Source organism: Molothrus ater, chromosome 1 (genome assembly GCF_012460135.2).
Source record: "Molothrus ater isolate BHLD 08-10-18 breed brown headed cowbird chromosome 1, BPBGC_Mater_1.1, whole genome shotgun sequence".
Lineage (NCBI taxonomy): Eukaryota > Metazoa > Chordata > Aves > Passeriformes > Icteridae > Molothrus > Molothrus ater.
The window spans coordinates 26,211,966-26,233,199 of record NC_050478.2 but is presented as its reverse complement, the minus strand read 5'-3'; the positions used below and the strand labels follow the sequence as shown (position 1 = coordinate 26,233,199).

The window sequence follows — 21,234 nt, the reverse complement described above, 5'->3', positions numbered from 1 at the left end:
TGGCCAGCATGTGGCCAAATAGGCAAGTGTAGCTCTCGCTCTAAAACTCACAGAATACTTAAAAACTACAATTATTTTAATTTATATACATAGATGTCTTCTACTTACCTGCTGTGCAATAGAAAGCAGAACAAGACCTCATTTTGTACTCAGACAGGGTGAAATGGAACAAGGTATGAAAGACTATCTGTAATTATTAGAAACCTATCATGTGCAATCTGGATCAGTAACACATGAGATTGTAGAGACCCAGAATGCCTAAGAGACTTTCTCACATTCTTGAAAGACTCCAGACAGCCTACTCTCACCATTGTCCAAATGTCAGTATCAACTGAAGTGCAAAACCAAAGGGAAAGACAAGTCAATCAACCTTTTCTCAACTGACACTAAAATTAAGCTTCAGTCAGCAGAGCCAACAGAAGCTCTCAATGCCAGACCTACACTCAATCTTCTAGACCTACTCAACACAATCCATCTCATAAATTATTGCAGCTCCCTCATTTTTATACTGAGCATTTCCTTGAATTGCTTTGCCTCCAAATTCTGTACAAAGATTTCAGGAAATGGGCAATTGTTTGGGATCTGCTCTGCCCTTACTCAGCTATTCTATTCTATTATTTTCTAGGTCCCCCAAATTTAGCACAGTTTACACAGTGAAAGGAATACAGCAATATAGGCAAAGTACATGGATGAACTGTTTTGATATCAAACCAGTTCCACTGTTTCATTCTCACAAGTTATGAACAGAAACTGAAAGGAAGGTCTTCTTCCCAGTCAGTTGGTACAAGCTAAAACTCGCCGCTGTAAACATCCAGGGTGACATCTGCTTTGTTCACCACTTGGGAATTTTTAATACTTACATTTTACTAAAAATAAATTTGAAGGTACTGTCTGTAGGAAATATTAACCACCTTATCTCAAAGTGTCAAGTATATGTAATTGTTACACATTCTAAAAACCACTTAATCATATTGAGACTTTGCAATTCTTAGTGAAAGCTATCTTGTTCAACAGGAAGGAAGGAGAAAAAAGATGAGTCCGCACATGGAGTAGAAATACACATGATGGATATTCTTTTTGGAGACTAACAGGGTTTTTTTGCAGACTTACAAAGTGTTCTAAGTTCACCTGAGTCTGCTGATAATCAGACATTTTTCATGCTAGCATTGGAGTACATTTTCCAACCTCCTCCAACCTGAATTTACTGTGGGATACAGTACTAAATTAATTGTAGAAAAATGCATCTGTATATTTAAAAGCATAATGACATAAAAGCATTATGTCAGTATTTTCTCCAACAATGCCCTTGGACTAAGGGATCTACTTTCTTTAGATTTCACGTGGCTTTAAAATTAGATGGCTCTGAAGCTATCAAGCAATACCTCTGCAGACTTGACTTCTTTCCTCTATGCATCACACATCATCCATCTATTGTCAATCACCTTCACTATAATCCTAAGTGGGAACTTCTGTTCTCAGGAACAATGCAGTGGCATCCTGCTCATAGCTTAGAGGATTTTTAAAAAACATGCTTTTTGGTTTGGTTTTAGGGCTTTTTTAAAGGTTTTTCTTGTATACTTGTCTTTCCTCCTTTAAGGGACTCCATTTGAGCTATCACACCATTCAGGTATCTAGTTAGTGTAAATATTTACAAAAGCAAAAGCAAACAACTGTTTGGTTTTTTTCCTGTGTTTTGGTTTTGGGATTTTTTGGGTGTTTTTTTGGTTTTTTTTTTGTTGGGTTTTTTGTTTTTTATTTTGGTTTTGGTTCTTGGGGTATTTGTTTTGTTTTGTTCTTTCTTTTCTTTTTTTTTTGAAAGATACATCCATGAAACATCATTGGTTCATCATACTCTTAGGTCAGCTTCTCACATATGGCTGCTCTCAGATAGGTTTACTATAGTTGTTCCTACTCATACAAGTAAGCTCACTAGTCACAGGCTTAGAACTCACCTAATAACATGATTTTAGGGACAGCAAAGTTCCCAGCTTTATTTCATCAGAAAGTCAACCTGATGAATCTACATTCCAGCATATTTATTTCAGTGCCTACTCTCTTGTTCCATTGTTCTCAATCTCTTGCATGCATTCTCATCTACTTTGAATTTCAGGACTGTAGCAAGCTTCATAACAGGAAGGCACACCCCTTAACATCCAGCTTTTATATGCCTAAATGGCTTGTCATCTTCCCCTGGCACAGGCACAGATGATGGAAAACCGACTTGCCATGTAGAACACTGAGAATCAAGTCCCTGGGAACAATCAGTGCTAATGTTTTCCACAAAATTGGTGCTAAAGTTTTCCACATAAGTAACCTTTTTGCAGCTCTCTGAAAGTTACTTTCTTAGTAACACAGAGGCAATTATAGACTTGACTACTCTTTATAAAACCAAGCAGTACACAACTAAAACTTTTTTTTTATTTTAAAGGCTTTTTTAGTTGGATGGCCTATGTGTTTCCATTTGTTATTCATTAATAACTTTTGTGATCATTGGCCTGTGTCAATTAAGCTTCAACCAAGTCCCAAAACCAGAGCTGCTAAGCCTGATCAGCTCAGCCAAGGGTTAGAGGGCTGTGAGCAGCCTGTGGAGTCAGCTGCTACCCATCAGAGCCAGAGGCAAGTGCTGCATTAGGTTTATCCGGGGTGGCACCGTGTGCTGGGCCAGCAGGCCAGCTAGTCCTGGAAGTGCCAGTCCTTGCCAACCATGAGAGGAGAGGTTTGTGGGAGAAGGGATGGGACTGAAGGAGGCTAAGGGAGCAGGGCTAAGGCTAGTGAGCAGTAAAGCCATGGGAGAGCAGGCTCTATGGGGTTTACTCATAATGGAATGAGTACTTTTGGAGGTGCTTTTCCTTTCAGGCATGTTATGCACGGTGGGTTATTGCAGCCTGCACTTATCTGACTAATAAAATGCATAATTTTGATACCTAGTTAAAAGCCAGCAAATCACACTAGTTTAGCAGATGATGATACATAGAAAGCATAACCACCCTCCTTAAAGTTTCCACTTTTCAACTAAGAAAGAATATTATGTTAGAACTACTGTAAAATAATTTTTATCTAATTAGCTTCAACTAGAAGGACAAAACTGAGGACTGAAATCTTTTAAGAAAGAATATTATGTTAGAACTACTGTAAAATAATTTTTATCTAATTAGCTTCAACTAGAAGGACAAAACTGAGGACTGAAATCTTTAATTTTTCCTATTAATGCAGAAATGTACTTTTTAGTTCCCAAAATAACTTTTTATGGTTTTAGCACAAAAATTTATTGCATTCTTGCTTTCATCACTATTATCTGCAATTATTAAATTCCTTACCTCCCTAAAAAAAAAGAGCAAAACAGGCACAAAATGTTTTCATAAGATGGGCTCTATTTTACAGTTCTGTTTCTCAAATACAGACACCACTCTGTGTTTTAACATTGCATTTTTAAAATAAAAATATAACACTCCACTTTTGGTTACATTATGTGTTACAGTCAGTAAGGCATATGACAAAAATAAATGTGGAGAGGAAATGAAGGTATTTTCTAGCACTATTTATAGTAATCCAGTCATGCTGAACTGATTGTATTTCCTCCTATATTGAAAATGCACAGACAGCTGCACATAAAATACATGTCATCAACTTTCAGCTTTCATTCAATGAAAAAAGTAACAGGTAAACATACTCCTGAGTAGACTATCATTGCTTTCAGTTTACAAAGAGAAAGAAAACTTTACTGAGGTCAAATCTTGAAACCAAGAATTTGAACAGATAATCATATATCTCTGTGAAATGCATTCACATAAAAGAACTCCTGAAGATTAAGCTCACTTTCTTAAGAACCAAATTTTCACATTGGTACAGTATTTATTTTCATGAAAACACTTAGGCACAAGTAAATTATGGTAAATATGAAGTTGTTTCTATTTTTTTTTTAATTAAAAGAAGCTGTAAAGCATAATTATAACCTAAAGTTTTCCCCATGTGTCTGGAAACTGGCCAAAAGCTATTGGTTTCCATGAGATGTAACTCTTATGAACAACAGAAGTTGAATTTTGAACAGCGATAGCTAATATTTTCTACCATGTCTTGGTAAGATATGCTTTTTCTGTGTGTCTACCTCTTCATTTTAAAATTTGTTACCTTTGAGGCCAAAAGGGCACTCTACATTACATGGACAGACATACTAGACTGGCCACCTGAAATCAGTTAGCTCAAAGGTAAATCAAAGACATATTTGGTGCCCCTCCCATTTCCTCTCATGTTCTAAGCCATTAACAGCAGATTTAGTTGCAATGGTTCCATAATACACAATGTTTAACATCCTGAAATTCCCCTTTGTCAAGAGGGCATCATCATGGAAGATGCTGACACACTTGACTCTGTCCTGGTATTTTCTCACTGAAGAAGAATAGCAGGACACAAGAGTTAAATGGTGCTTTGGGACCAAACCAGTTATTCAGTCTTTTTCTCACCGTTTTCCTGTTATTTGACTGCTTGAGAATCCTCCCCTTAGAAGAAATCACAGGGGATGGTCAAGAACTGTGGAGCTCCACTTCATTTATTAACTCCACATTTATCTTTGAATCTTCTCCCCTTTAATATTACACCAAATTTATTTCCGCTGCACACACTTATTTTAATTGAAGCTCTTCTTTCAGTTCACTGTTCAGAAAGCAATTAAGTGGTAATAGAAAAGAACATACATATGGATTGCTAGAAATATTTTGTTCAGAAGCAGGTGGTGTAGATGCAGTAAAGTTTTAGTAGTGTTCTGTAAGAGTCACTACCACTGTCTAGTGTGTCTGCTCCATTGTGTAAGCAGGGGGGGAAAAGACAACATGACCCTCCCATGCTAAAATACAGATGGAACTTACAGGGGGAAAAATGGTAACCAGACATTCAGTTCACAATAAGGTAAAATATAACAAAGCCTACCCATCTGCAGTGCTCTTCCTTCAAACTGTATTTATTTGATCTATCTACAAAAATTTACATCCAAAACATCCAAACACTTCCACCCTGACTGTAGCGTGAATTATGCTCACCAGTAAGGAAACCTCAGGTTTACCAACAAAAATAACATAATACATAAATCCACCTTGAAAAAGTAGGAAGGCCACAGACACAGCCCCAAGTAAACTCATCCTAAAGCCTTAATGGGAATCTACAAACTGTTCCTGGGGCCACAGACACAGCTCCAAGTAAACTCATCCTAAAGGTTTAATGGCAATCTACAAACTGTCCCTGAGCTGCTTCACTGCATCTCTTAGATGGTTATCCTTGGGGTCTGCAGTGACGTGTACAAATAAGATGTTTTTATTTAAGAGCTAAAATAACTTTTTACTAGAGTATGGGGAGTCTAAGAATATAGAAAGCTCTTGGATACCTCTTTGTCCATCAAGTGCACAAGCTGAAAATCTTCTGTCTTTTGATAATAAATATGTCAGAAGTAAGGAATATCTAAAGACAGGATTTTAACAAATGGCCAAAGTAAATACACTTCAGGGGATTTCTGCTTCTGCTTGACTAGCATTTCAGCATGTTTCTAAAGCAAGTAAGGTCACATTACTTATCCTGTTTACCTGCATGTTGTACTTCATAACTAGGTTTCATACACATCATTCAATTTATAATTCAGAATATCAGTTCTAGTTGGAAGCTGCTGTTTTGAAAGAAAGAAGAAGGACGAGGACATTTTATAACATTTTGTTCTGACCTTCAGATGATTTCTGGAGGCAGTTTATATAGCATTTATCTATTTAGTTATCTTAAATAATGCACTTAAAATCCTGAACTCAGCAACCGTCAGTTTTTTTCAACACGGGTTCTGTTCTTTTGGGTGGTTTCACTGTAATAAAAAGCCTACCAGACACAAAGCAAAAGTCAAAGAATATCCTCACAGTACATCAGCCATCACCATCTGCTTGCAGCATGTCAGTGTACTACATGGCTCAGTCCTCTCAAAAGGGCAGAATAGACTGGACTCCTGAAACACTACATCAATCAGCTGGTCCTTAACACTGCAGGTATCATGTCAGAGCACTTACACCACTTAAAGTCACACAGACAGATAACAAGATTAAGGGTTGGTCACTCTCCAGTTGGTAAAGGTAACATGGGGTCTACATGAGGAAAGTCATCAGTAGTAGAATGGAAATAGCAGGAGTAGAATGGAACTAGAAGGTTTAAAACAAGAGCCTCTTAGAGTTTGTTCATTTGTACCCCGCGTTAAGCCGGATCTCCAGAGTCAAGATCAAAAGTGCCTAGACATGTTCTCACCAGAAATGTCTTAACTTCATAATTCATTCCCTGCACAAGAAGTTCATTGACTTTAGCTACAGAATGTAAGCAAACAGATGGCTTATGCTGCCAGGAATGTGCTGAAGACTTAAAGAAATATAAACCCAAAGGATTCAGAAGTTTCAGTGGACCCAAGGGAAAGGTCAGGAAAAAAGAGACAAAGGAAGTAGTAGACAAGACCACTTACAGATATAACACCTTCTGAAATAAGAAAACAAAACAATAACACAGACATCCTTCGATTTACATCTGATTCATCAAATAGAAAAGAAAACATTTCTTGCTCAAGAGTATCTGTTACAAAGGTCAGTATGCAAGGTGTGCAGCTGAAAGATACCTGCTGACATTAAGCAGGTATGAGCCTGTACTGCTCAACCAGTAAAAGATATAATGAGAAATTGAGGGGGAGGGGAGTCTTTAAAGAAAAGTAGAAAAAAAAGTATTGCCTTTCTGTGTTAAAATAGAAGACTGCAAAAAAACCCAAACATTGCAAGACAAATTAGCTCAGGAATATAAGGATAAAGACAAGACAAACACTATTGGACTATGGCCCTGAACAAATTTAGACCAACTTCCACAGCAGTACTGAGTGTTACAGGTTTAAAAACCTCAAAAAAGCAATATCCAAGTGAGTAAAATTTTAAGAACTTTTAATCTGAAGTTCTTAATGACTTCTTATAATCAAACTTGAAATCAGAATGTGCTGGACAGCTTTTACTGCACTATAGTTTTACTTTTTTTACTATAAAGTTTTACTTTACCTAGATGATCAGGGAAGGGAAGCCAGTTGATGTAACTTTTTGGATTTCAGAAAAGCTCTCAATACTGTCTCCACAGGATCCTTCTGGAGAAAATGTCCAGCATTAAGCTGGATTAACACATCATGCAATGTATGAACAGCTGGCTCAGGGGCTGGCACAAAGGGTTACAGTGAACGGGGTGACATCAGACTGGTGACCTGTCACTAGTGGGGTTCTGCAGGGTCCATCCTTGGCCCTGTGCTCTTCAACGTCTTTATTGAAGACCTGGACACAAGACTTGAAAGGATACTCAGCAAGTTTGCAGATAATACAAAACTGGGAGGAGCTGTTAACCCCTCAAAGGCAGGGAGGCCCTGCAGAGAGACCTCAACAAATTAGAGAACAGGGCAATCACCAACTGTATGAAGTTTAACAAGGGGAAGTGCCAGATTCTGCACCTGGGATGGGGCAACCCTGGATGTACAGACAGACTGGGGAATGAGAGGCTGGAGAGCAGTACCACAGAAAGTGACCTGGGAGTCCTGGTTGACAGAAGGTTAAATATGAGTCAGCAGTGCCCTGGCAGCCAGGAGGGCCACCCTTGTCCTGGGGACATCAGGCCCAGCATCACCAGCCAGGCAAGGGAGGCGATTGTCCTGCTCTGCTCTGAGCTGGGGCGGCTTCACCTTGAATAATGTGTGCAGCTTTGGGTGCCACAATATAAAAAAGACATTAAGCTGATAGAGAGTGCCCAAAGGAGGGCAGCAAAGATGGTGAAGGGCCTTGAGGGGAAGCCATAAGAGCAGTGGCTGAGGTCACTTGGTCTGCTCAGTCTGAAGAAGAGGAGACTGAGGGGAAACCTCATTGCAGTTCCAACTTCCTCATGAGGGGAAAAGAAGGGACAGATCCTGATCTCTTCCCTGGGTGACCAGTGACAGAACTGGAGGGAATGGTCTGAACTTGTGATAGGGGTGCTTTAGGTTGGATATTAGACAAAGGTTTTTCACCCAGAGGGTGGCTGGGCTCTGGAACAGGCTCCCCAGGGAAGTGGTCACAGCACCATGGCTTATACAGTTCAAGAAGTGTTTGGACAACGCTCTCAGGCACATGGTGCAACTCTCTGCAGGACGAGGAGTTGGACTTGATCTTTGTGGCTCTCTTCCAACTCAGCATATCCTATGATACTATTATTTTGCACAGAACAAGATTCCATTTCTTTTACCAGCCAGCACTGTCAGCCCCCCAGGAGGGCTGGGAGCCCCTGCCCACTGGGTCACAAAGCCAGCAGAAAGAATATGCACAAACAAAATGCACCCTCTTCCGCCAAACAGCTGTGCCTGCACACACTGTCCAGCAACAAAATAGGGCTTTTGAAAATCAAATTTTGACAGCTAATGAATGCATTCATGGCTGTCACAAGTTGAATATCACCCACAAGTATGATGCTCAATTATTTTGCTCCCTTCTTTGTTTTACAAGTTTCTTGATACTCCTAAAAAGGTAGTGTAATAGCAAGGAGTTGCATGTATAGAATTTGACTGCTGTTAATGCTACTTTAAATGAAAAGCGTATTATAACAAAGCACAACTCATTATCTTCACACAGTATGCATATTTTGCTATCAACAAGATTAGAAGTGGTAGGAAGCCTACAAAGGAATACTTGAAACAATAATCTAAGACAGCAGCTGTCCTAAAAGCCACAAAATGCATTAGGAACCTAAACTCAGTAGCTGTCACTTCTGCACCAGTGTCCAGGATCTGATTGGGAAGCAGCTTAACTCATGTGTCCCCTCACATTTCCCACTGCATGTTTCAGACATGATGGGCACATTCCTCTTGTTTTAATTTCCAGGGAAGAGCAGATACTGCTTTTACCCTCACCCTCTAAACCAGCCTACTCAAGAAACAATGGACCTGAAATCTGGTCCCTGTAGTCTGATGATATCCAAACTCCTGGCTGCCACAGGGAGCTCTCTCTGTCAGCTACACTTTAATTGCCTTGGGAACCTTTCTCCCCTTTCTTTGGAAGCTGGACCTGGTTCAGCCAAAAAGGAAAGGTTGCCTGGGACAGCAGTAAAACAAATCAGAACAAATCTGAGCCTGATCCCTAGAAGCTGGCACCACATTATGTCTCTTTATGCTGAAAGTTTTTTTTAAAAGCTTTAGTAATTTCATTTTAAGAAATAAAAAAAGCACCACACACATGGGCCAGGGAGCAGAGATCAATATTCCCATTTTCGTACTCACAGGCCACTTAAGTTCAATGACTCATGCAGTATCAGAGAAGCTCCTGCGTCTTGCATTATTGAAGTAGACCCACTCTGAAAACAGTATAAACACTGGGAGTCCTCTCACTGGACTTTTAGACCTTGATGCTGGATGATGTGCATCTGACCGCACTCAGCCTATGCAGAGCTCGAGCTGAGGTCTCCTGCTTCTCAGATGAATGCTTGAATAAGCACAAATACACACCAAACATATTTCAACAAAGAAGAACATGCTGTAACTTCAGCTTTTGGTCTTGAGTCAAGTGGACAGACGTGCTTGAGGTATTGTTGCAGTGTGATGCATGGTGCCTTGATTCTTCAACTCTGGAGCATACCAAGCATTCATGCTTATTGCTGGTCTCTGCTTTTTGCCAGTAGGTCATTTTAGGCAAATATGCTCTAAACAGATTTTGTAAACTAAATTTCAGAGATGCTTAATTCTACTTCTTGGTTCACTCTTTCCTATTTTTTAAAAACATAGTACATGAATTGAAAACTGCTACTTGTTCTTTACTGGGTCTCACCTATGGGTTGCTCAGTGGGAAAGTAGAAGTAAATGTTCATAAGAGCTGGTATATCCAACTGGAGGTTATATTCAACTGGAGTCAGTATTTAGACCTAATGAAAGCTCTTCATGCATCTTTTTATAAGAATGTTGACATAACTTGTGGGTTAGTAAAAGAAAACAGTTCCAACCAAAAAAATCCTCTCCACGAGTTTGCCTCCTAATGAAGGGTGCATGTGTATTTAATAAGAATCTTTTAAAGATAATATTGAATGCTTTCTGCTCCACTAGCTTTTCTAATGTTTTTGTAAAGCGAATTTTCTGTAGTCCTGCCCTTCTGCAAGACCTATGGGTGAAATAATTCAGAAAGAATCAGGTTCCCATTGAAAAATAAAATGGCAAAGAAATAGCCAGTTCCATTCCATCCCTCTCAAAAAACCCTGAAGTTTCAAACTAACTGCAATAAGGACAAAAATTAATATTATGGGTTTTGAATTGTTGCTCTCCCTTATTCACCTGGGAGTACGACAATTGTGAGTTTAAATCCTGAACAACTGCAGTATACTGCTGCTCCAGACAGATCTCAGCAAAAAGATACTTTAAATTATACACTCTAACAGCAAGAATCTTTTCTGGTTTGCTTTGTTTTGTTCCTGGAAAGGTCTGTGACTTTGGATCATTTTGAGGAAACTTGCCCAATGTAACTGAAAAAAACGTGTATTGCACATGGCAGTTATATGCTCAAAAACATAATCTTTAATCTGGGGGTAACTGAAAGAAAAAGACAAACAAAACCCACAAAAAATGCCACAAGAAACCAAAGCACCAAAACAAATGAGCCTTACCACTGACAACTCAATACTTCCAACTGTGAGATTTCCCTACAGTTTGTACTTGTATTCTTACAGAGAAAATACCAAATCCATATCCACCTAACCCATGTTCCCCTAACTTCACCTAGCCACCCTGGCAAAAACAAGAAGGAAATGAAGAGATTGTATTTATCTGCTGAATGAATTTGAAGTCCACATTTATGTCAACTGCTGGGAAGAGGAAAGAGAGAGAAGAGAGAGAAACACACTGTACCAATATTCTGAGTTAAATCAACTTAAGCTTTTGAAGTATTTTCTGTCCATTATAATTTTTGCCATATACACAGTTTTTATAGCAAATAACCATGTGTAAATTGAGGAAACAATGTACAGAATTAAGGCTGGGATTATATCCTGTAGTGTAGATGGGTAACTACTAACAGCAGGGGGTGTGCTAACAGATAAACAAACTGCACAAATGAATCAGCCCACTAGTTCTAGGAGGTAGTTGTGGTCTTCCTTATTTTTTATTGTCATGTAGGATATCCCCATGACAATGGAAATAGCACTAATTTACTAAAATTAGTGGAGATTTCCTAAAAGATATAAAAAGCACAAAGTTAAATGATCGTGTCAGAACATAATGATTAGTGCATAATTTCCCCAGCAAGCCATGGTCAATGTTGTGTGCAAATGCTTCTTTTTGACTGAAGGAAGAGAGTAAATGTCATTGTTGTCCACAGCAAGCCTCATTTGTGGAGGAAAGCACTATGTAAAAGCTGAAGATCATTCAGCTCTGTGAGCAGACATCAGAAAGCACATTATATTTTTGGTAACCTCCAAAGATGTGTTAGGGCAAAAACAGATGAAGTAGCACTGAAATGCAAAATAACTGAATGGGTAAGTTCCCTATATCCTTTAATTCATTTTTCCTGAAATGTACTGAAAATGTACTCAACTAGTATACCAAGAAGGAGCAGCTAAAACACCCACATCTTTCTGGCCAAGATGACAAGCCACCTTTCATTTTTAAGGAAAAGCCTTACACTTATGTTACTATTTCACCTTGAGGCCTATGATATGACTGATTTGAAGCACTTGTGAAACACAGAACAAAACTTTCTTGAGTTTCTTTATAATATCTAATTAAAAATAATAAAGACAGTCTATCTTTGGGAAAGTAATTTTAATTTTTCTTCTTCCACTGAAAAAAAAAATTACAAAAACATTTATTTGCCAGAGATAGCGAGGGGTGTGTGTAAAATCAGTTCAACATTACATTTCCTTCTGAGAAAATGAACACTGATTAACATCTGTAGAAGTATGAATTACTCCAACCAGACAGGCAGAGATTGCATGAGCTAATGACTAGGGCCCTCTTTGCAAGGAATGATCATGTAAGTATGCTGTAAATTGCTGAAAGAGGGACTTCATCCTGAATTTACCACTTGCCAGAACATCAACTTGTGCCCCTGCAACACATTTTTCACCTCCTGTTTTTCAGTTAGCTGTAGCTGTGAGTCCACTGTACATAGGAAAATCAGACTTGGCCTAAAAATATGTTCTCATACCCTGAACTATTTTCTTTGCATTACAAAGCAAAGAAACTTTTAATTCTAAAAGGGATTTAATGACCAGCATGTTCTGGGAAACAAAGTTTACAACCAGCATTTGAAAATCCATACTTTTACACTATATTTTACTGGTTTTACTCTGTTTTACAATAGGCAATAGCTATTTTCCTTTTGTGTATTTCAACTTCAAATTGCTGAAAGAATGCTATATAGGCCAATAGACTATGGCGCTGCTACTAGAGAGTGATCTTCTACATATGGGAGTAAAAACTGTCAGAAGCCAGGTGTCAAAAGTGATCACCCTACTAGAAGAAAGGTTAAAGACTACAATCTTAGCTATGTAAACACATCATTGTAGACCAGGCATGTCCAAAAAAGTCTTCATCTTTTCTCAGAAAAAAATTTCTAGCAAAAAAAGGATTTTCTTACTTAAGCATATTCTGCTTCCATCAGTATTTGCAAAAATTAAAATCAGTAGGACTCTGATTTTAAACCTCTGAGGAGCACTTTGGAGACCTGGATTGTAGAAAGTGACTATTATACATCAAGTCTGAAGGCAGTTAATATGAAAAACAGGAATGCAACCCCAACCAATATTTTCTTAGAGGACTGGCAGCAAACTGCCAGATGCATGTGTGACCTCAAAACAACCTTTTGCCAGATGCCTCTTTAACCTCTTACAATTACATCAACTTCTAAAAAGACAGCTACATTTTACCATTTTCTTCCTTTGGTTATGCAAATTAAGAAGGTGTGCTTACTAGACAGAATGCAAGTGTTTGGTTCTGTGCATTTTTGTCTCTTCAAGTCCCAAAATAAAGCTGCTTGCTACAGCAGCATATAATTCTTTCTTGCCAGCATTAAAACAAGTCAAACAAGAAGCCTTCATCTTCTTTCTTTTCTTTTCCCTTGAGTCCATGGTCAAAACCAGGTAAATTTTTAAGATAGTTGTGAGTTAAGGGGCCAAGACAATACTCAGCCAAAACAAACAATAAATCACTTTTGATACTATTTACCATTTTTACATAAATAACCTTTTCTTTCATAAAAAGTATGCTACACATTTATGTTACAATCAACAGAAGCCAACACAACCATTCACAATATTCAGATTTAAAACTGGCCTGTATGCTAATATTTTGAGAAGGGCATTTGCTGCAAATTTAAAAATAATAAATTTATAGCATGAAAGCATCATAAGTATGTTCCAGGGGCTCAAGCCCTAGAAAGCAAAAGGAAGAGAAATTATGTGGAATCAAAAGTAAGTAGGTCACGTATACTAAAGTGCTAAATATACTAACCTCTGATTTGTGGCTGAGAGAACTGTTTTTAAAATCTAGAGGTGTACAAATAAATTAAGAAATACACAGTCATTTGTGAACAAAAACATTCTTTGATGATGCATTAAAGAGAAAGGCTCCTTCTGCTGCATAGAATCCAAGAGGAAAAAAAGCATTTCCTTTAAGAAATATACCTCCTTATACAGCAAAACAATGAATTTCAGTTGTTCTGTAACCCAGATCCTTTAATCTGCATAAGAGATGCTGACTGAGTTCACTCAACCAAATCACTACTGGCTTTCAGAATACAATCAACACATGCTTTTCAACAGTATTAATATAGCATGAAGCTTGTGCTCCTAATTATTCATGTTTTTGCATTCTGTTTTTTCCCCCTGCTGTAAAATATGCAAATTTACTTCTTTGTGTTATTTAGGTCCCACATGGGCCTCAACAGATCTGTTTGGAACGAATTACAAGCCAACATCTAGATACATGCTGTCAACATTTCAAGCTTCATTGTTTTTATTAGGTTGGAATGTCATTATAGATTTGATATTAGGCTTTAAAAAGCTTTTTATAAATCTCTTGAAAACCTACAGTCTAATCAAATGGTGCACTGATAATTACTACTACTGCACTTTTGTGTGTGAAAGGGGGAGAGCAAAGCCCTGGGAGCCCTGAATCCGAGGGAAATCCCCATCTAGCGGCACCACTGAAAAGTGCAGGTTGTTTTTGTGCAAAATTAGTCCCAAAGAGATTCGTTTGACTTCATCACTGAATGAAGTGGAGACATTACCTCCTTATGCGACTAAGGAACGGTAACAGGAGAGGACTGTTTCTTCTGAATTCCTCCTCCCTCTTCAATCAACTCTGGCTGCAAAATTCAATGCCCAGATGAACTACCGTGGTTTTTAAGTAAAAAAACCATAAAGCAGCACTTCAGGAAAGAGGTCACTTCAAATACTGTAACTTCCTACTGGGCATCAAAAGAGTTCACTTACCCGTATAAAATATTCTTTAGATTAAAGTATTAACAGATATCCCCAAATCTCAGATTACTATAAAGTTAGTATTAAGTATTTTAACCTCAAAACCCATAAAAAACCAGTAGCTTGGTTATTCAAAAACTATAAGGTTGGAAGTAACTACACAAGTGCTTCCTGTTACATAAAAAGTAGGTAATGTAAGCCCATTGATGCAGAAAATGAAAGGACATGGAGACACTGCTTTTTTCCAACTGGCACAATGCCTTGTACATTTCTTTAATGTAACAGTATATTTTAAAACACTGCAGCCCAACCTTCCTTACTAACACCACTCAAAAGTTCCTTAAATATTAATGAAAAAGCAAAGTAGACATTTACAGGGACTTACTACACATTACTACTAACTCCTGGAAAACAAACAGCAGCAGTAACACTAAGATTTTACAAATCTCTTGATGCATTTAATCTTTGAGGTGTGTATGCAGAGGGAAGAAAGCAGAAAAAGTAGTTGATTTGCAGTAATGAACTAGTATGGGGGTACTCCTTTGTTTCAGGAGTATAAATATATTAAATTTCCATTTAATAACAGATTCACTCCAGAAAATTTATACATATATACATTTCTCTCAGAGGCAAACATTTAAGGGGTTCTTACAAAATATATGTAGAGATCTCTACTACTAAAATCAATATGGAAACTGTAAGGATCCAATTGTAAGGCCTTTTTCCACGTTGGGCAACACTGGGGGTGTCACTTAATTCAAATATGCACTTTATCCAAAGTACTCCAAAAAACTACCTGCATGCAGAGTAAATTCATGGCAAAACAGAAACTGCAATTTGGAGAGGAACAAGTATTCATAAAATTGTTCTTTGGTAAAACAATCTAGATTTCCAAAACTAAAAGCTGACTTGGGCTTATTATACTTTTTGGTATCTTCAGTACAGGAGAGTTCCCATTTGTTAAGGATGTCCTTCTGCAATATAAGGTCAGTAGACAAAGGGAAGCTTTCATCTGGATGCAAATCATACTTTTCCTAGGTTCACAGAGGAGTGAGGATACTCCTGCCTACAGATGAGGATGATCCCCTAAGAAGGAATTATAATACTGATTTAACTCAACAATATAGATACTGAATACATCACAGGAAGGTGCAAGTACCTCATTTGAAATAAGCCAAAGATCAAATGCCTTGCTGAGATTAACTTAAAAGAGTAAGTCATACCCGACCACAAAAATTTTAAGATAAGAATACCTGTTATCATCCACCATAATTTATCAAACTCCCTGTGTATTCTTTTTGCAGCCCATTATGTTCCTGACATTATCATAGCAGGCTGTAATAATGAAAGCAACAACATCTCACTTCTCACAAAAAGTTCCCAAATTTTTTACCTGTCAACTGGTATTAGTACCAGTTGCTTTCTGTATTTTTAATATGGAAGAAATATTTGCCTCATTCTGTATTTCATCTCAGAGAATGAAAAACAGTAGTTCCCACCTCCTTTCCTATGACATTTTAGATGCTGGTGCAAGGCTGAACACATTTGCTCTGTAGAGTTTCCTCTCTTCAGACATCATCATTGAAACAGAAGGGACACTGATTAATTGAACAAATCCAAGACTCATTTAAATATCACAGATCATTCTATTTATTTGGAAGAGTTTCAAAACCCTTAATTTCTTTATGTCTGTGACTATTTTCTATTGACAGGAAACTTGACAGGCAAAAATCATGCTTACTCCATTAGGGATAAATATTAACAAATAAGCATTAAACCAAAAATTGCTCATAAATTCGAGATGGCTGTCCTAGATAGCTCTAGGAAAGCCCAGTAGGAAGAATGGAGGTTCACAGTGCAGAAGTGTATATTTAGTACAAAATTCCTGCCAAACTTTCTTACCATGGCCACAGCCTCCCTGTGTCTGTGACAATCACTCTACTCTGATGAGAGTCCTGTGCCTGTTCACTTTTCCTTAGGTACTTCCTCATTGAAAAACTTCATTACAAAATTTCTCAATCTCAGAAAACAACCTTTAGGTGACACTTAAGTGCTCTGTGTAAGTATCAATACTCCCTACCACTTGTTTAAGAGGTCTGCTCCTGAAGCTGAGAGCAGAGCTCTGAAATGACAGCCCATGTTAATTTACATGTTAAAAAATGAAAGTGAAATCTGTCCTAGGTTCAGGAAAGAAAACAGAAGTTAAATATGTTTAAAAATCAGGTTTGTCAGCACCTGTAACTGAGCTGCTTCTCCAAACCATTTACTCCATTTCAATACCCAACATCAAAAGATCCCTGAGAGAAAACAAAACAAAACCCAACAACTCTTAAATCCATGGAACAGATTTCCCTCTAAATCACAAGTCAAAAGTAAACAAAGCCTTGAACTCAGGCATGGTGAAAGGACCAGATCAAGAGTTCCTCAGAGAGCTGTGCTGCCTGCAGACACAGTGGGAGACAACACAACCCTCTGGCTGTCCAGCCCTGAGCACAGCACGGGTCTCAGCAGCCCCTTCCCAGTGCCAGGGCTCTGTCTCTCTGTGCCCATGGCCAGCACAGACACCATGCAGCCTGAGCACACCCATCAGGGCCAGGCAGAGAGCTCTGGGAGAAGCCTCATTCCCTGGTCCCTGCCAAAAGCAGCCTGCAGGATGCCTGGGAACCTGGGTGACCACAATGCTCTGACCCAACTTCCTGGCCTGGCCTCAGATGTGTCTGATCCCTGCAGAAGTGTCTGGCACCGAGGTCTCAGCTGGCCCCAGTCACTGTCCCCAGAGCTGTGTGTCCTTGTCCAGGGAGTGTGGCACTGCCCTGCTCCTCAGTGAGGTCTGTGCCTGAGCCCCTGTGCCCTTGGCACCCTTGCTGAGCTGCAGGCTCACCTGCCTGCTGGAGCCACCAGCATTTGCTGCTCCCTCCCTCTGGCTCACTGTGCAATTCTGTCTGGAAAAGTAAACAGACCTGCACATCGGGCTCTTAAACCACACCTAAAGCCAAAACTAACTTCTCTCAGTCCTTTTGAAAGAGGACTCACAGAACAATATTCTAATTGATTTTAGTTATTTATATGATTTTTTTTAATGATGAGGGTGATGAGACGCTGGAATAGGTTGCCCAGAAAAGTCGTGTTCAAGTCAGGCTGCACAGAGCTTTGACAACAAGGTTTTTGAAGGATGTTCATGCCCATGGAGGCAGGATGGGACTAAATGATCTTTAAAAGTGCCTTCCAACCCAAACCATTCTATGATCTTTCAGTTGCTTCAAGGAAAAACCACCCACCCCAGTTGCACCATCAGCACCATGGGGATTTTGCAGAGTTTCTGACTGTCTTGCCAAACACACATGGGAAGCAGCATTGCTGTCTCAGTTTTTCAGTTCCTGATCTTAGACTGAAATTAGGACTACAAGACATTTGGATCTTTAAGAACTGCTGGGAGATTTTTAGTTGTGTGCCAAACCAAAATGCCTTAAAACTGTATTTTTCTCTAAGGCTAGCAATGAATGGTAGGTTGGAATTAATTTTATATTACGAAAGCCATAAAACGTGAGGAATTCCTAAAGAACCACTACTCTCCAAGATTCCCAAGCTAACTCCAAATTACTTGTTTTCTTAATTCTGGCTTTCAGAATTTTAACATTAAAAACAATTTGTGATGATCAGGAAAGCCTCTGAAACATTTTTCCATATTTCTGCATTTGATTCACTCATCAAAAACAACTGTATGTGTTATGCCTATTTCATAAGCCTCTTTTCCCTTTTCAGAGTAACAGTTCTGCTTGTTATAGAACAAGCACCATTTTTACAGCTTTGTGAAGAGATCAGATGACCAGTAAAGAGATGAGTACCCAGAAAATAAGTGAACTGGTAGTTAGACATAAAAATGTTTTAGTCTCTGGTAGGAAATGATATTTTATATTTATTTTGTAGAGAGAGAATTACGAATTATTTTTGCTTGACTCCCACACATGCAATATTTACCCCAAAAGCTAAAATAGAGAATTTCTTTCAGCTGCTAGGCTGCAAAGTTGGTTTTGTTGATTCTGCTGTTTTTATGAGTCACCTTTCTAGTCAGACACTGAATTCCCAAATGCATTGATGCTTTACAAGGAAAAGATGGATTTCAAATATAGCAATTTATAACAAGACTTGGAGAAGTTATGAAAAGGAAAGAAGGAAAGGAAAGGAAAGGAAAGGAAAGGAAAGGAAAGGAAAGGAAAGGAAAGGAAAGGAAAGGAAAGGAAAGGAAAGGAAAGGAAAGGAAAGGAAAGGAAAGGAAAGGAAAGGAAAGGAAAGGAAAGGAAAGGAAAGGAAAGGAAAGGAAAGGAAAGGAAAGGAAAGGAAAGGAAAGGAAAGGAAAGGAAAGGAAAGGAAAGGAAAGGAAAGGAAAGGAAAGATCATTCTCAGGATTTGCCACGGCAATAGCTGTGATGGAGCTTTCTCAGTAAAGCACTGAATTTTCTTCTCACTTTTTCAAATATCAACCAATACAGAAAGATTCTTCCCATGTCCACAGTAGATTGGTGAACTAGGCTTTTTGTTCTTATATGCTCTGAATGAAAGACCAGGTTTAAGAACCAACTTTAAATGTCAGGAATTAAATTCTCACTCCCTCCGAGAGCGTTCACTGCCTACAGTAATATTCACACTAATGGTCCTAGAAATCTGCTACTGAGATGTGTTAAAGATATTTACTATTGGATTTCTAGAATATTTTACACCAGTTTAGAAAAGCTTCAGAACATTCCAGCTGATTACCAAAACAGTAACTAACAGAATGGCTAAGTGTTGTGGTTTGGGTTTTTTTTTTTCCCACTGACACTGTTCCTAGACAAGAACACCCCTTCCAGATAGATATCTACTCAAGTTCTGACCCATAATTGTACAACTACATTTGTCTTGCAAGACAGTGATATGCTTCACTGATAAGGTTGATGGCAGCTCTTCTGCCAGTGCACTCCATTTCATTGCAGACAGCAAAATTAACTTCTGTCTGAACAAAAAATAAAAAAAAAAAGAGAAGACTCAAATGAAATTGATCATTCTTAAATTTATATTTAACAGATAAATTTTATGTGAATTCATGTAAACAAAGTTTAAATAGTCACTGACAGCATTTCAAGAAAAAGGAATGAAGCTAAATTGAATGCACAATCGGGACATAGCAACATTTGGGTGCAGAATTCTGCCTATTACAGAAACTGAAATGCTAAATGGCCTCCAGACTTTTTGGGGATGATGATGTGTCTCCTTTGACCCTTCCACAATGCAAATGCTGGAGTGACTTGATGTAGCCATCAGAACTGCTGCAGGTGAATAAAATCTAGTGGAAAGCAGCCATTAAGCATAACAACACAGTCACAGATGTGAAACAGATTTGTTTTAATAGAGAACTTTTTGCCAGAAATCTAAGTTCTCAGAAAGGGTTCCAAGGTCTCTCATACTGTTAGACTTCAATAATCTAAGGGCTTCTCTGACTTGAAAATGCTCAAGAAGTAACACTTAAACAGAGAAACACTGTGAGATTCCTGATAAGAATGAGTCAGCAAATCAGAGCAGCAGAAGCTGAATATTGATAATGACAGATTCACAAGGAGGAAAACAAATTGTCAAAAGAGAAAAAAGAAAAGGATCAGTTTCAGCATAACAGCAATTTTTTTTCTCTTCTGCACACTTAAGCTGACCTCTTACAGCTGCAAAACTGTAAGAGCTTGATCAAAGCTCCAAATTTAGCCAATTCACAGGTGTGTATACTTCAGATTAGTTTTTGAATAAGAAGAAGACTTTGAAAACCCTAAACTGCTTAATTCTTATCAAACTAAAGAGTCAGGTTCTGAGACAGAGCATCTACATACACCATGACCAGAAATTCATAAGCACTTCTTGGTTTCTAATACAAAAAGTCTGGGGGTAAAATGAAAAGGAAGGAATCTGAATAAAAGCCAGTCCTTTAACAACTGCAGTAAGATATTCCCTTCCCACAACTCTAATCATAAAGCTGGAAGTCTAAACTTTGACCTTTACTGTTTTGTAAGGATGTAACTTCTCCCCAATCAACATGAAAGGAAATCAAGAAACTACATTTTCAGTGCTCCTGAATATGAGTTCAGACTCATAATAAAATAAAATAAATCTTCAGCTATTTAGTCCAAATGAGCAGACTAGGAAAATTAACTTTGTCAGGAAAAGTAAGAATACTGAAGAATTTTTATCATGGCTACTCTTAACATTTCATTTAGTCTAAGCATCTCAAAGAAACTTCAAGATCAAAATTTCAAAGATGAAAGAATCAATTTATACAGAAGCACACTTACCCACAATAACAAATCCATCTGCTTCTCTCTCTGGCACTGTGACCTTCTTTGAATCCTGACTTTTTCGGAAGAAACTGAACATAGTCTTTTTGGGTTCTTTTTGTCTTCTAAGGTGTTATCTAAAATGAAGACAAAATATGTTAAATGAACATATGATAACAGAACTTACAGTATGTTCACATAACAGACACCATAGATAGTTCACCAACAGATACCACAAACAAGACTTTTTTTGTCCTACTGGGGACCTGTGGCAACTCAGTACTGACTATACATATAAACTGCCTAAAATTCTGCTGTTACAAGTGATCATGCACTCCAGATCATACACTACATACATTTGTATGTAGTAAGGCCACATACCTAATCTTTATTACCCAATTTGAAATATAAGGCATTTTTGTGTCAGACAGATTACCTTGTTGATGCAGCAACTTAGTTCAAGAGGCAAGAGCAGAGTGAA

The 21,234-nt window shown here is 38.2% G+C and overlaps 1 protein-coding gene across 4 annotated transcripts in view; it reads right to left on the bottom strand.

Annotated features, from left to right (window-relative positions):
* The window catches only part of UMAD1 (UBAP1-MVB12-associated (UMA) domain containing 1), an 80,010-nt gene that overhangs the window by 51,942 nt on the left and 6,834 nt on the right, over positions 1-21,234 (bottom strand). For all 4 annotated transcript variants that reach the window (XM_036405577.2, XM_036405569.2, XM_036405574.2 and 1 more), the window contains one exon: positions 20,772-20,890. In XM_036405577.2, coding sequence (XP_036261470.1) covers positions 20,772-20,853 — 82 coding nt within the window. In that variant the 5' untranslated portion in view covers positions 20,854-20,890. The remainder of the gene's footprint in view (positions 1-20,771; positions 20,891-21,234) is intronic.